General features: G+C 38.7%; 1 protein-coding gene across 2 annotated transcripts in view; it reads right to left on the reverse strand.

The window, feature by feature from the left end:
• VPS50 (VPS50 subunit of EARP/GARPII complex) overlaps window positions 1–15,823 on the reverse strand; it is a 93,301-nt gene that overhangs the window by 71,587 nt on the left and 5,891 nt on the right. For both annotated transcript variants that reach the window (XM_056335554.1, XM_056335555.1), the window contains exons 3-8: window positions 10,490–10,612; window positions 9,825–9,896; window positions 6,498–6,551; window positions 3,098–3,168; window positions 2,569–2,686; window positions 2,446–2,481 (exon numbers count right to left, since the gene is read on the reverse strand). In XM_056335554.1, the coding sequence (XP_056191529.1) occupies window positions 2,446–2,481; window positions 2,569–2,686; window positions 3,098–3,168; window positions 6,498–6,551; window positions 9,825–9,896; window positions 10,490–10,612 (474 nt within the window). The remainder of the gene's footprint in view (window positions 1–2,445; window positions 2,482–2,568; window positions 2,687–3,097; window positions 3,169–6,497; window positions 6,552–9,824; window positions 9,897–10,489; window positions 10,613–15,823) is intronic.

Consider the following 15,823-nt stretch of genomic DNA (forward strand, 5'->3'; position numbering starts at 1 on the left):
ACACCCATTTTTGCTTGCACACTTATGTATAAACATTAAGAACAAAATATTTTGCCTCTTACAATACAGTAAAGTTAAAGGAATGAGGATCTATCACAGAACTTAATGTGCAAGTAGTTTAGAATTAGAAACAGACAACATATTATCAATACCCTAAAACACTGTGTATTACATTACCTTATGCAAATGACTTGCTGTTTTGTTTCTGTACGCATTCATACAAAACACATCAGAGTTTTTATTACAAAGCAAGTAACACCTTCCCAGTTAACTTTCTAACCTTTGTTAATACAACATGATCTATTCATGAGCAAGGAAAAAGTAAGTTCAGGCACCGGCAGGCTGTTGCCATTGTTTACAAAACCTAAAAAGGAAGACACTCCAATATTATGCCTAGATAAACACTATTTAATTTGACACATTTTATAGCTAATTAGAAATTAATATGAATAAAACTGGCTCACACAAGGCCCAGGACAAAAAGAGCATACGTCATGGAAATATTGCTCTAACTTATAAGAAGAATATCCAATAGGTAGATAAGTCTATCAGGAAGTACATGAAGACACCAGGACAAAACCAAAACAGAAACATACACGCAAAAATGTAAAACCCCAGGATCTTGCCAACAGAATATGGGCAGTGCCTTGGGTATATCTAATAGAGTACAAAAATAGTTATGAGGCCAGAAAGGTTCTGGGAGGAAGAAAAACCCTCTTTAATAGCTAAGAGCTTCCCTTTTTTGTCCTAATTACATCCATTATATTACATGCTTCAGAGAGCTCAAATGTAAAGCTGTTACTGGAATTTCAAAGTCATTGATCAAAAAGTAAAAACGCAAGGGCAATTTATATTTAGCTATTACCATAAAGGAGTTTCTGAAATGAAATCGGTTTTAACAGAAGCATTCTAATGCAGATCAAGTTTAGCTAAAAACACAAAAAAACCCACATACATTATGCATTAGGTGAAAACAGAACAGTACATTGGTCTAAAATGATTGAAGCATTTACAGCCCTTCGCATTTTTCTCCATTGGAAACCTGGGACTTGCTCCATTAAGTCTAACAGAGCTCAAATCAGAAAGCCTGCCTGCATAACATATATTACTAATATATTCCAGATGTAGCTTACCCCCTGTAAGTTATTATAGCTTCATGTCTAGTCTTTTTTTAATTGGGAACGCAACCCAAATGTTCCTCTGTGAATGGCTACTAAAAGATCTCATACATACTCCCAGCGAACTTCCTGAAGTAAAGACAACACCTTACTGGGAGCAGACACTGAGCGCAGCTCTAAAATTGCACTTATGCAGAAACGGCAGTTGCAGTCCTTAACGTTTACAAATCACTAACAAATTATAATAATCAGATATTAGGGTCTGTGTGTGAATGCCAACACCCACACCTCCACCTCAAGAAAATTCCTACCGGTAGACAGTGAAGAGTTCATTTCCTGTGCACCAAAATACAGCACAGAAATTAAAAGCTAATCACGGTACAGGGCTTACTGAGAGAAGGTAATGTTTATGCAGCCTGTGAATTAATAAGTTCTTGCTTGGTAAAGAGTAAGTAAGTGTGCTGAAACAAGGTGTATTACCTAAGATGGAATTAAACTCAGAGAATCTTAAGAATTACAATTATTAAGACTCAATTTCCAAGTTTAGTAACTAGGGATTATCATAACGACATTCCATCCAGTATTAGCTGTAAATATTCAGCAAACTAGCAAGTCAAAATGGTTACATTACATGATTAGAATATAGCTGTCAATAAAATCCTGAAGCTATCTTTCATACAACTCATCACCTTAAGACAATTCTTGTTTTTGCTCTGTGCAGTATCTACTGCATTTTTAGGCAGTATATATACTGTATCAGTAGAATTTGCAGTGTTATGGCCTGCATGCTGCTGTTTTCTACAACTGACTATTAAAAAGCCAACTCAACAAATAAGGAGAGAAGCTACTATACTTTAAAATAAAATACTAAGTAGGGAGCCCATATATGCATTTGTACAGTAACATACCAGTAGAAGTACTTTATCCAGACTCAGTACATCAACAATAGGCTAAATCTCACCTTTTTTCTTCCAAATATCAAGCTAAGACCAGGAAAGAAATATAACTTGTGGGTAGGGAGGGGAGTCAAGACTCCATAGCACTCTTACTGAACTAACTCAAGCCTCAATGCCCAGATCTTAAGGCAGGATAGAGTCTTTGACAGAAAATACTCTCCTCCCTCACTGCTTCAACACAGGGGCTATTTACTTTGATTTGAAGTAATTATCACATATTTTTTAAAAGCATAAAAATATAATAATATAATTTCACCACATAAAAACACCCATAGACTGTTTGCGAGAGGAAGCAAAAAAGGGACAAAATTAAGACTGACAGAAGTAGACTTAGAACAGCTTCAAATTATAATAGTCTGGCAGGGACTTACCTCTAACATCTCGCTCAAACGCACATCAGTTCTTTGCTAAAAATAAATAAAAAAAACCACAGTGATAACTACACAGAAATGAAGAAAAATATTTTGTCATTGAACAAACGTAACTGTACATACCAGTGTTTTTATTGTTCTCAGAGACTTTAGCAGTCCAATAAGCAGCTGTCGCTTCCTTTGATTTGCAAGAAGCCCCAAACTAGTTTGTGTGAAGCCTTCCTTTGCTATATTCAGGTGTCTGCAAAAGTTAATGAACATAACCTTTGACAATATGTAAAATAAAACTTAATTCTAATATGTCCATCAAAATACATGCTAGAAAGAGATTGTCAGCATTGTTAGGGTAACCCAGAAATTGAGATGATACCAACAGACTACCATGAAGGTACATTTTCCCTCATGCATAACTGTGGATCAATGGTGTATCTCAAGAGGTTCCTCTTCTAAAGAGAGCTCCCATTTGAAAAAGGGAGAGCTGCAAGACAGAAAGCAGCTGGTATTTGTTTCAGTATCTTTAACTACTATTGCTAATTTCATGTAGCACATAAATAGGAAATATCATCAGCAAGCAAACTTCCTGGGTTTACAGGTTTCTTCTTAAACACCTTTTTCCCTGCTTTCAATCTCTGCCATTGTTTAAACAAGATACCTTCTTCCATTTGTGCAAATAACAGCTGCCAACTGAAGGCCAGTCTGCAAAGATGTAACACGTTCGAGTTCCTACAGAGAGACAACAGGTTAAATAAACATATAAGGTAAAATCCTGCCACATACCAGCAAAGACTAGTGATTAGTGGGTTTCTCTTGAGATGTTATAATGACTTCGTAGAGTTACTTTATATATTATTTGTTTCATCATTTTATATATGCTAAGCACTGGAATGGAACATTAATATAAACTATCTTTTAAAACACAATTCTCTTGAAGAAAGATATTTGAAAACCATTTTCATTGCAGTGGGACCTATACGATTTATATATCATATATGTAGCCTAAGAATCTCTATACCATTAATGTACCACAGCAGAATGATCAAAGCTCCAGAGATAGAAGCACAGGGTTTAATTTGCATTAATATGTCAGAGAGCAGCAAAAAAACCAACCAAACAAAAAAAACCATAAACTCAACACCACCATGTTTCACACAGAATTTTCTTGTTTAGAAGCACTTGAGTTGTAGCAATTTAGTAGATGTCAGTTCATAATGAATGTTAATTGTATTCTGTTGAATTTCAGCTGAAAACTCTTCAGCACAGGTGACCTGAATTTAGTTTGATTTTGACTTCCTGGTACCTAGCATACTCTCAACTCCTTTAAAAAAGTATTTTTTTATATATCTATTAGGATTTCTTTTGTTAGGAACAGCACTGCAGAAAAGTGAACGCTCTCCCCATGCTAAAGGAAAAAAAATAGTATTTTTTTTTAAATACTGCTCATCATTTCAGAACACATCAAGAGTTTTCCATGGGGAGAAGGGAAACTTTAGCTTTGAAAACTAATCTAATTCTATATATATGGCAAGCAAAAACAAGTTTAAAGTTTAGTTCAGTTCAAGATCAGCTCCTGGTCAGTCTTCAAAGATACAAGTAATTCCAACAAATCACTGAGCTGCATCTTTCAGCAAAACCAGTTCCTCCTTTACATTGCCAACATTGCTTTAAAAAAAATGACAGCTTAGTCGCTTATGTGCATAATAACTTAAGAAACCAAATTCAAAGAATACTTTCTTCAGTACCTACTCATACTTTGCAAATGTCAGTGCTATTCAAAAGGCCACTGTTGCCTTTACGATGAGGAAATGCATACAATAAGGAGCGACTCCATCCATTCCAGTCTTGCCTCTTGCAAAGATTCTGTAAAATCTCTCCTTTGAATGTGGCTGGACGGAGAGGCACAGGGACAGAGTGCAGCCTAATGGTCCTAAGAAAGGGCGTCCTCTGTCCAGCATTTAGGGATAATTATATTTTTTTCTCTTTTCAAAAACAACCTCCCATCCATTGCTTGTTCCTAAAACATGCCTTTCCTTCCAAGGAGAAGGAAGAATTATAAATCCCTTGTCTTGTGTCTGTGCCATGCCTCTCTCATCCCACAGTAGTGCCTGTTAGACTTCATACTAGAAACAGGGTGCAAACCATGACTTCCCCTTGCACAGTGGAAACAACGCATCCAGGAGACAAAGAGTCACCTACATTTTTGCTTCTTCTAATGACCTGTTACTGTGATTGGACACTGAACTGCAGCTACCATTACAAAGTACCCACAGCATTTCAGGAGTCAGTGGGAAAGTGAGTCCCATGATGCTCACCAGAAATGTCTCATAAGTCTGCCAACGAGTAACTGTGCAGGCCTGTGCCCCGCAAGTAACATTGAAGGATTAGTGACTTAATCAGGCAAATACGCATTTGAGAAATGTTTTTAAAAGATTCTTATTGGCACGATGCATTTTTTAACTGTCCCTTGGCACATCTGAAAGGATTTCTTGGTATAAAATGTGCACCTCACTAAGACGTTGCTGCTGTTAAGAATATTAATGTTACACAGCAAAATGCAAGAACATTCTCTATGGTACTGTTATGCATTGACAGGGGGGGTTCAAAATGAAGCTGCTGGACTCAGAAAAAGCAGCACTCACTCAACATCAATTCCAAACATGCTCAACAGCAAAACTATACCAGAAGGATTTCATACCATACAATTACCCTTTCTGCCCCCCTCTATGCTATCTTATGAAGACTCAACCATGGTAGCACTTACCCATCCTCCTTCTGAAACAGCCTCCCACCTGACTCCCTTAACTAAAACTGATATAATATTACCCTTACAGCTTTTTTCTTCCAACAGCTATTGCAGGAGATGACACAAGCAATGCTCACACACACATATATTTTTCTTTAAACAGCAGCACCCCTCCTTCTACTCAGCAAAATGCCAGAGCACAGATGGGACACTTTCAAGGTCACTACGGACTTGTGGACCACAAGTACAAGTGAGCATAAGAGGAAGTTGTCCCCTCTGGATGAAAGAGGACAATAATTGCAGATCCATGACATCTAACCCTGAGTCAACACCCAGGAGGTACAAGCCCTAGCCTGCAGCAACAGCAGTGTTACCAGCTTAGAAGCAGGAGGCAAGGAAGGGAAGGATGTAACAGGAAGAAGTTTAATCAGGAGGGTGGTGAAAAAAAAAAAGAGAGAGAGAGAGACCTCCACCAACAAACGCAACCATCATTGCCCTCTCACACACTCTCCGGCTTCCTGACCAAAATGACAATTCCCATAAAAGCTGGTATGACAATACAAGGTGCTGTACACACACAGAATTATACACCACAGGATAATTCTCAGACTACTTTGATAACAATCCGAAGTTCTCACTTTGTAGAATTCTGTCATTTCCTGGAAAGATCAGATAAAACCAGGCAGAGCTGACCAAATGTATAGGGCCATTATTAAAAATAAATGGGTAGAAAAAAAACACCTTCTCTTTAGAGAATCATTATGACAGCTGTTCCGATTATGTTTGGGGAGCAAGGAGAGAAGCTGTGTCAATACTCTACTGCAAGCAGCTAAAGCAGTTTTGCTTAGTTTTGCTCTCTGAGATCTTTTGACAGGTTGAGGCTCTATTTCCAGCTCAGTCTTCTCTTAGATGCTTTCTTCTCATGACTGCCTGAGATTAGTGGCAGGTTTCTGGTTAAGTGTTCTTAAGAAAGATCATTGCTGTTTTCTATTACAGAAAAAGGTATGAAACTAATACTAAACACAGGCACTCAAGAAGCTCCTGCTCAAGTCCATTACAGGTATTAGTCAAGCCTGTGAATTCATGTTTTCAGAAAGCCTTCTTAAAAAAGCCAAAGTCTTTATCATCCTAAGGGCCTCCAGCTCAATATGCTCTTCATTCTTTTCACTATACAGATACAGCTTTAGCATATATGGACAGCTAGTTCCAACTAACAAATTACTAGATTTAATCCCCAATGAAACAAATGCAGTGTTACAATAGCACAAAATGGAGTGGTTCACTTTTTAAAAGTGATGATTAGTTGTCTTACCTGAACATATGCAGGCTGTTTTTCAAGAATCAAGTCTGCAACTTTCTTAGATACCTTAAAAAGAATATTATAAGTGATACATAGCAGTGTCAATTAAATAGCCTATCCCGCTATACTAAAGTTCTACAAGTTTGTGATTCTGTATCATTTAGTTCTGTAGTTTTCAAATTTATTAATAAACATGCCACAACAAGGTAAAAAATCCTAAAACAACCATCAGCTTTCCTTAGAAGCAAGATAAGAAAAATGTTTACAGTTCCATCTAGTAATTAGTGGCCATTTTTAAATCAATCCCTTACCTCTCTTCTTTTTAAGGAACACACTAGAACAGAAAATAGAAATATGGGACACTGCAAGTTTACATTGTGCTTATGCTACTGCTGGAGTACAAATATAAGTTAACCATCTACCATGGAGATCTAGGAAAGCCATAAAAACACCTGCCTTTCAGACTGATATTATATTAAATAAAACCCATGTCAAAATTAATATTCACACTGCGTACATTATACCCTTTCTTTAGCACACAGAACATACATATTTTAAAATTTTCTCCCTTGTTCTGAACTAACAATAAGTGGAATGCTATGGAGAGCTGCTGCCTGTACTGAATTTAAAAATGGGCATTGATATCCTGATCAGCCTCTTTATGTGCAAACACACAAGCTTAAAAAAATAATCCAATGCTAGCAGTCATATAAACACAAGTTTAACAATAGTGTGTTTTGTTTTCAGCAGGGACTAGAAATATTTAAGAAGAAACAATTTCAAACATGACAAAGAAATTATTGGTATTGCTTTACATTCTTCTTGGGGAGCAATATTCCCAGAAATTAAAATAAAATAAAACTGGCTATGATAGCCAGCCCACAGTGCACTACTGGGAAAGAGAGATAAGGAGGTTTTTCTATACCTGACTGCCTAGTCAAACATAGCACAAAGTTGGGATCAATCAGCATTCCTGTAACACACTTACCCTACCAGGTCAGTTCACATCCTCTGGAAGAGCACCTGCACACAAATGGTCTTCAAAGTACTCCAACAGAATCAACTAACAATCTGGACAAGGGGCATATATCTAGCTATGGTTTCCTCCTTCCATATTAAAAAACAGCCAGAATCACAAAACAGTTACAAAACCTCTTAGTTGTTCTATAAATACTCAAGCTGCAGGACAGCAAAAGAACCACTCCAGAGCAGGGTGGGGGCAAGGAAAGGATGTTTTCAGGTCAAACTCTCCACAAGCCAACACAACCTTGGAGCTCTAAAGAAGTTTTGTTCACTGCACAGTATATGTGCTGTGAAATTTTCATCTCCTTTTTCCAAACTGTTCTTCCTGCTAGCCCTGTACCTGTAAAAACTTTAGGACAGGGATATACCTGCCAGTCATGCACTGCCCTAGTACAAATCTAATGGCTTGATTCTTCACTGCTAAAGGGATTCATCAGGCAGTACACATGAATAAAATATGAGTTTCATTTTCAGTTTTTACACTCTTTTTTTTTGTTGTTTTCCAAGTTCTCAGTTACTCTTGACTAATAACAGCCTCAATGTTGTCAAGTATCTGCCACAGCCATTCATTTTTTTAAATTTCCCTGAACTTTGTGAGACTATTCCAAGCTATTCTCTTTCCTTCCTTTTGGATGAGCAATGCTGTCCCAGGTTACTTCCATTTGTTTCCAAATTGTCCCACCTTTTCTGGCATCTTCCATACAATTGTGTTAATTCTTAATTTTTGGAATCCAGAACTGCAATTGCTAGCAGTGAACGTGACTGCAGTTATCCATGCATGCAAACCAACAATGTTCTTTGAGGGGACCAAACAATTTTCTCTTTCCTAATCACATCAGGAAAAAATATTTCACCTCTCGAAGAAAAAAAAAAGATACAGCTGAGGATATTGTCTACTACTGAAAATGAAGTCAGATGTACAACTAAAAAGCCTCCTCATTTCAAATTGTCTGTACCAAGATGATTAGACAAATTAAAGCTGTTGTGATACACATATTAAAGAGGTTTTGAGAGCTGGAATCCATCCAATGGAATAGAAACTCTAAGAACTTTTCTGCAGTTTGGCTTTGACAGAATTTGTTCGCTTGTTTTCTAAAAGACAGACATATCTGGGGCATATTTACTAGAAACCTCATGCTCAGTTCTCACCCCTGTCAGGTGAGAACCACCTATTAGCATTAGCTGCACGCACTTTTCAGTTCACATGTTTCAGCAGCAGCCGTGCACTGAAACTAGTCCCCTAACAGTAGCTGGTTCCCATTGTGCAGGCAGAATGGCCAAGATCTTGATGACAGGTATTAGGATTATCCATCATATCTCAATGAAGTTGTCTCTCAGTCTTGAGTGTATTTCCTGGCAAAACTATGGCACCACCAGATGTCCTCTTAAACTTTAAAAACAAAAAAACAACACAAAACCAAAAACCACCACCCACTTTCAACTTCTTTCCTTATACCTCTCGATGAGAAACATGGAATATTCATTTGCTCAACTTCTCACTAAGACTTTAAAAGATTTCATAGGTTTATTATAGGAAAAGCAGTCTTAGGCAGAAGGAACTTGTTCTCTATATATTGTTAGATAATCCAATGTTCTCCTTCTGTACATTTCATTCATTTAAAGACATGAATTAGGATTGTAACTGTTACTTTACTTGCAGATACTCTCCAAATGTCACAATTAATACATTCATTTCCTGTGCCATATTATTCACCTTTAAAAAAGCAATGAATCAATAATTACTGTATGAATAGAAAAAGCCTGAAATGTAACAACTACCTTTCAGAAGGTGCAACTCCCATTTCCCCCCATAAATTACAGTTATTACTCATTGTTACATTTAATTTGTTTTATTATGTAATAACTCTATACTAGTATTCACTAGAAACCCTTGTGGATGATTAACAAATTGGCAAATGAAAAACAGAGAAAATAGCAACTCTGTGGAAAAAGTCCTTTACATTGCCAGAAATCCCTCAAAAAAAGAGGTACTACCACAGTATTCAGAGCTGTGTTGAACAGTATTTTTCTTAAAATATATAGGAAACACTGAGCATTCAGAAAAACAAGTTTCTAAAGAAATAGTCAGTACATCTGCTCCTTGTTACAACACTTATCACCAAGAGCTTCTTCCCTGATTTCATGTGATTATATGATTTACTAATATCATTTTCCACTATAAAAGCACACAACATAATATTAAAATTAATATCTAATGTGTTTAAGAAATCAAAACTTCTTCAGTTACACTTCTGGCTAGACTAATAAACAATACAACACACTGCCTGAGAGTACAGTGGAAACAATGTTACTTACGGCAGCTTGCTGTTGTTTTAATTTGTCTCTGTATTCTTCCAGTTCTTGAAGACTAAGTACTGGAGGAAGCCTCTACGTGTAAAAAACAAATTAAATTCAGTGAGCAATTAAAGGATGTTAAATACACATGTACTATTAACTAACCAATGAATTCTACTAAAGAAACATTCTTACTGCTTCTGCCATCTAAATTAATCCATTATTTCAAATGATGGATACTGAAATAAATCAGTATTAAGATAACATATTATCATAATTACATCGTATAATTACCTCAAAAAGTTACCTTATTTTAAGCCATATATGTAAACACACAACCCCCCTAATACCATAACTTCTCAGTCAGTTTGCTAAAAAATATCCAACATACAGAACTTTTTTTCCCCCTCCAACTATTCCAACTATTTTGGCTTTTTCACTATAGTTTAGATTATGAAGTGCCTGTTAGCACAACTGATATTAATTCTACCACATTAAAAGAAGAGATTCCATACCAATACTATACACTAGAAGCTCCATACAACCACAACATGAGGCAGGAGGGTATAGTTTTATATTAATGCAAGATACAGGAAACAAAAGGAAAAATAGCTCATTGAAATAAGCATACTTTGACACTCGTTTTTTGATATATTACTGTCTATTCTTTCAAGAGTACAGCTTACCTCTAACTCATACTTCACAATATCAAAGGAATCATTGGAAAAATAAACTTCTTCAATGCTGTTGATTATTTCCTGCTGAGCTTGAGGATCAGTTGGTTCTTCACGTAGTTCTCTGAGCTCCTCCTTCACAAAACAAAATAGGATATCCGTGTTTTAATATCACAGCCTAACAAGAACAATGTTTTACCAAAACAAGTATTTGTATTTTCCAAAAGCCATTTACAACATTAGTACAAGAAGCAATGGCAAAGAACAGAAAGATCAGTACACTGTGGCTTGTTCTTCCACTTATAAACAGTAAGGTATTTAAAACTTTTCAAAGAACACAGTGCAGACCTCAATGTTGCAGATCACTTAGACTTCTTCATTGATACATTTGTGGCACAAATGCAGGTTCAGTCCACAGTTTTTGCATCCTGAGGTTTAGAAATTCTCATAATAAACTAAAAACAAACTGGCAGGGTATTTCTCCAGAAGAAAACCGTACAAAAACATAACAAAGAAAACCTGATTTTTTTACAAATAGAAGAACCATATTAGTAAATGTAAGGTAGAAAGTGTCACTACAAACCTAAAACTTTTCAATTCAGCCCTCACAATTCACTGCAGTAAGAGTCAGGCCATCAAACACTTGACTTTTTTACAGGCAAAACCAAAACAGATCTGCCTTCTTTGCACAAAATTAACAGATTTCAGATTTTTCTCTGACTAGCAAGGCGATCTAAGCAAGGATGTGGTGTCAGCTTTCTGAAAACTAATATTCAAGAAGTAAGTATCCCCCTCCTTGCTGGCACAATCTTCCCTGAAAGGTCTTAAGAACCCAGCTGCTTCCACTGGTCACTACAAACCAAGTACTGAGCTTGATCATCCTCTTCCCCTCCTTTATTAGACATTTTCAGCTAATACTTGCACTCTCCTGGAGGCCGTTCCCACCAAAGGAATGAAAATCCTTTATCAGAGACTCAAAAGGGAAAAGTGCCATGATATTCTTTCACAAAAAATCAAGATAAAATGGATCAAATTGCACGATATTGGAATTTAACCCTGGTGAAGCGATCCAGTGGACTGAAGTGTCCCATACAGACCTTAACTCTCCCAACAATGCCAAGTTGTTACAGTGGGAAAAGGTGCCAGTATTTTCATCACCAAGATCCCAAGGCTTATTTGACTGGCTAGAGGCATCAGATTTTAGATTAATCGGCTAAACAACCTCTAACTTGCTTATTTTGTAAATCAATGGAAATAAGGTCAATGCATACATGTTATGAGGCAAAGCAGCATTTAAATACAAAGCAAGGTGTTGGTTCCCTGCACAATGAGAGGCAGTCAAAGGTCTGGAAGAGCAGCAGCAAGAGCCACTGCTCCTCTAAAACGCCTCTCACAGGAAAAAAGGGGGAGGCGGGAGGGGGGGGGGGGCGCTGGCTGGGCAAGAGTAAAATGGATTTCAATCGGACTTCGTGTCCCTGATCGGCGGGAACCCCTCGGTGGTAGTACCGGGCACAAGCGAGGCCGAAGGAGCGAGCGGCCGGGCGGCCCCGGCCCCGGCCCTCTGCCGCCGGGCGGTGCTCGGGCGCCACCCGCTGGAGCGCGGGCGAAGCCGAAGCTGGAAGGCGGCTTCGAGCCCAGCCGGGCCAGAGGGTAGCCCGCAGAAAAGCCATCGAGGAGCCACCTTCTTCCTCTCCCGCGGGGCCCCAAGGGCCTCAGATCTCCACGGAGGGACCGTCTGAAAACGCCTGACGCTGTGGCTGCCACCGGCACCTCCCGGCGGCGGCCGCCTGGCGTGCATGGAGGGAGGGTACCAACGGACGTGAGAGAAATCAGGAAGTAATACACATATGAACAACGTGACAGCAACAAGTAACAAAGCAAAAGGATGTCATTCATTAGACACACTTAAAACCGGGGTTTGAGCATTGTCCTGCGCGTCAGCAACACCAGAAGGCATAACAGCGCCTTGCTCAGGCACGGGCCGGGCCGTGCGGGGCTGGTCTGGACTGAACTGGGCCGTGCCGTGCCGGACCGGACCGGGCCGTGTGGCGCCGGCGGCAGGCGGTAGCAGGGCGGCCCGTCTGCAGGCAGGCGGCCGGGGAGAGCCGGCGGCCCCGCACCGGCACGGAAGGGACGGGCAGGGCTCCGCACAGGCTGACCTGTCCCTTCAGCTTCATCTCTAGCCACCCAGTTCACCCAGCGGTGACACATTGCCACCTCACGTTTCAGCTTTGGTAAGAACACGAGAAACAGAGGAGAGCAGGTTATGAGGGTTGAGAATGAAAAGATGCTTGAAAAAGTCCCTTTAGCGCCCGCTTCCAGCCTTTAATCTATGAAGTTTCCGTCATGTGAGGGTGCAGGGCCTGGCAGAGGATGCACAAATTCACATTCAGTGGCATCCTGCTCTTGCAAGTAATTTAATTTACAAAGCAACGAATCTATTATCTAACCATATGTATTCCTGTCCTTTGAAACAAACAAATTACTTCCCTCTGGACTCTCTAGCAAATGGCACCTTTATGCTGTACATCCCTCTACAAATGAGCTTAACACCTTACAGTACATTGAGTTTTAGCTATATAAACTAAAATAAAAAATTATCCAAGGCAACAGGGTCCGCATAATTTGTCCAGTGAACTACTGCAAATGGAATCATCTGATTTATCATTTGGTATTTGGCTACAAGTTCCCGCACAGTTGTTTGTTAAAGGAAAAAAAAAAAATAAATCTTAAGGATCACTTGTATTTTTAACCTATTGATATCTTGTCATATTGGTGAAAAGATACATCAATGCCATAGGTCAATGGTGATTGGCATCCCCTGAAGATGTATTAAGCAAGCCATCATGGACACATGTTCTGGATTTAGAGCCACGTGATAATAAATTGGGAGGGTTGTTTTTAATCTTAGACCACAGTTTTCAGGACAAAAATAAAGCTGATGTTGATGGGGCTAGGAAAATTACTAGGAAACCATTTTACCCTGTCTCAGATCATTTATCTCAAGTGTTTTCTTGCCAAAACACTGCCTAGGAAAATATTTATTAAATGGACAGAGTTTTTCTTCAATTTGTTCATTCTTTCCAGAAAAGCAGTCTAGTGAGAACAACTCTCCAGAATAAACTCAAGTTCCCATATAAATTACACTATCCGCCACCAGACTTCATGCAGTTATGAACTGCAGCTTCCAGTACATCATGCTCCACTAGTTTCAAATAACTAACATGCTCAAGGCCAACCCATTCACTCACCACTGAAGGAAGCAAACATCCTTAGATAAAGTTTATTTGCTGATACTCAATTTTCCTCATCCCTTCACCCAGAGATACAGAACAGTTTTACTATGTACATATGAAGCCCATAGGGGCCTCAGGAAAAGTCAAATTTAGTTCTGTGGAGCTAGTACTCACACACTTTGCAGAGGCAGAGAGAGAAGCTCTATTAAACTCCTCAAGGCACTTTTTCACCTCAAAACTTAGTTCTAACTATTGCCACTTAAGCGTGTGTGTTTAAAAAGAAAAAGTCAACACTAAAACACACTTGTCAGTAAATTTTACATAAATTCAGCAATTCTAAGGGTGATTCTGAATAGAAAAAAATCTATAAAAAACTGGGACGGACAGTTGATAATCATGCAGAGAACTTCACAATTGCTAAACTGAATCAACTAGATACATAGGCAATCAGGAAAAGCAGCACATTGGCAAGATGGACCCCAAAGCATTCATTTCAATTCACCTGCCCTGGTTAACACACACATTCAGCAGTAGGAGCTCTCCAAGCAATAATGGGCCAACAGAGCCACCACCTAAGATGATGTTTCATGGGCTACTCATTTTTCCAAAGTTTTGTTCAGCAAGAGACTTCACCTCCTACCCAAAACTTGCATCACCTGTGGTGCCAAATGTGCAATTGGTTGGTTTTTTTTTTCCAGTACTTTGGATCTTACTTTAATGGAAAGACAATTTATCCTGTCTAACATGCTTCCTTTCAAGTACCTATTAGTGCAGCCCTAGGCAGCAAGTCTCTCTTTCATAATGTCACCTAAATGGATCAGTGAAAGACAGTTTCTGGGGAGAAAAAAAAAAAAAAAAGGGGGTGGGGGGGTGGGGGTGGAGAAAACCCCTATTTGTCTGACAGCTTTGCATACTTGAGAAAGCCATTGCTAAATAAAACAGCGTTTGCATCCACACACTTCTCACATAATTTTCCCTTCCTAATAGAAGTTTCCAGGTCTAGGAGCCTGTGGCAATTCCTTGAAATATATTTCAGAAGAGTCATTTAATTGCAAACTCATCTTCAGCAAGTTTTCGATGACTTACCCAGCTATTTCCCAGTGCGTCATACTCCCACTCTCCTTGTATGCTACACTGCCTGTAACACCAAAACCAATATTGCTCTGTTTAATGAAGCATTACTGATAGAAAGTTGAAGCAAACACCTTCTGCATTCCAGTCACTCTCAAACAAAAGACTTGTGAAGGCATTGACAGAAGTTAACCGATGCTACTCGGGAAAAAAAAATCTAAAAATTTTCTAAACTAATTAGAAGCTGAATGTCAGCAATCACCTATGCACCTCTACACAGAGAGTGCCAGGAGTCAAGTCTGTGCTTTACTCACTTGGACACAGCCTCCCTATGTCACGAGCCAAAACCACACCAATTAACATGCTGTTGATTTATATCCCTCCATTCTGCACATGGATAACACCTATTTTAAAAGCTAATGCTAAATACCAGGACGAGGGCCCTGCTCAACAGATTCAATCAGCAGGTACACTGCAACATCGTGCCACCACATGAAATAAAAGTATTTTTATACACACACAATCTTTTAATTTTATCTATAGAAAAATATATATTTCTATATTATATATGTCTCACAAAGTATGTATAACTATCTATAAACTCACCTCAAAACTATTTTTCTTTTTACTTTTTTTTCCCCCTCCAGCTAACCTACAGCTAGGGAAGGCAGTCCCACACAAAAGTTTGTGGTATTTCCTTATCTTTCACAGGAAATGCCCAGAACCTTCTTTTGATCTTTCCTTCTTCAGTATGTATACAGAATAGTTATTAAAAAGCCCTCACTCTACCAAAACAAACATTACACTATGAAAACAGTTTTCCTGGTGGACACAACAAAGCCTGATCCTTATATTAAGTCACACCACTGCTTAATGCATGCTTAATTGCTTAAGTCACACCATCGCTTAATGCATGCTCAATTGCTTAAGTCACACCATCAATGCTTAATCCGGAAAAGCACTCAGCTACTGTTAGGGAAACAGAAACCCACACAAACTAAAAGCTACACTTCTGTATCTATAGGAAAAGCATTAAAAA

This window comes from Falco biarmicus, chromosome 4, assembly GCF_023638135.1.
Source record: "Falco biarmicus isolate bFalBia1 chromosome 4, bFalBia1.pri, whole genome shotgun sequence".
NCBI classification, from domain to species: Eukaryota; Metazoa; Chordata; class Aves; order Falconiformes; family Falconidae; genus Falco; species Falco biarmicus.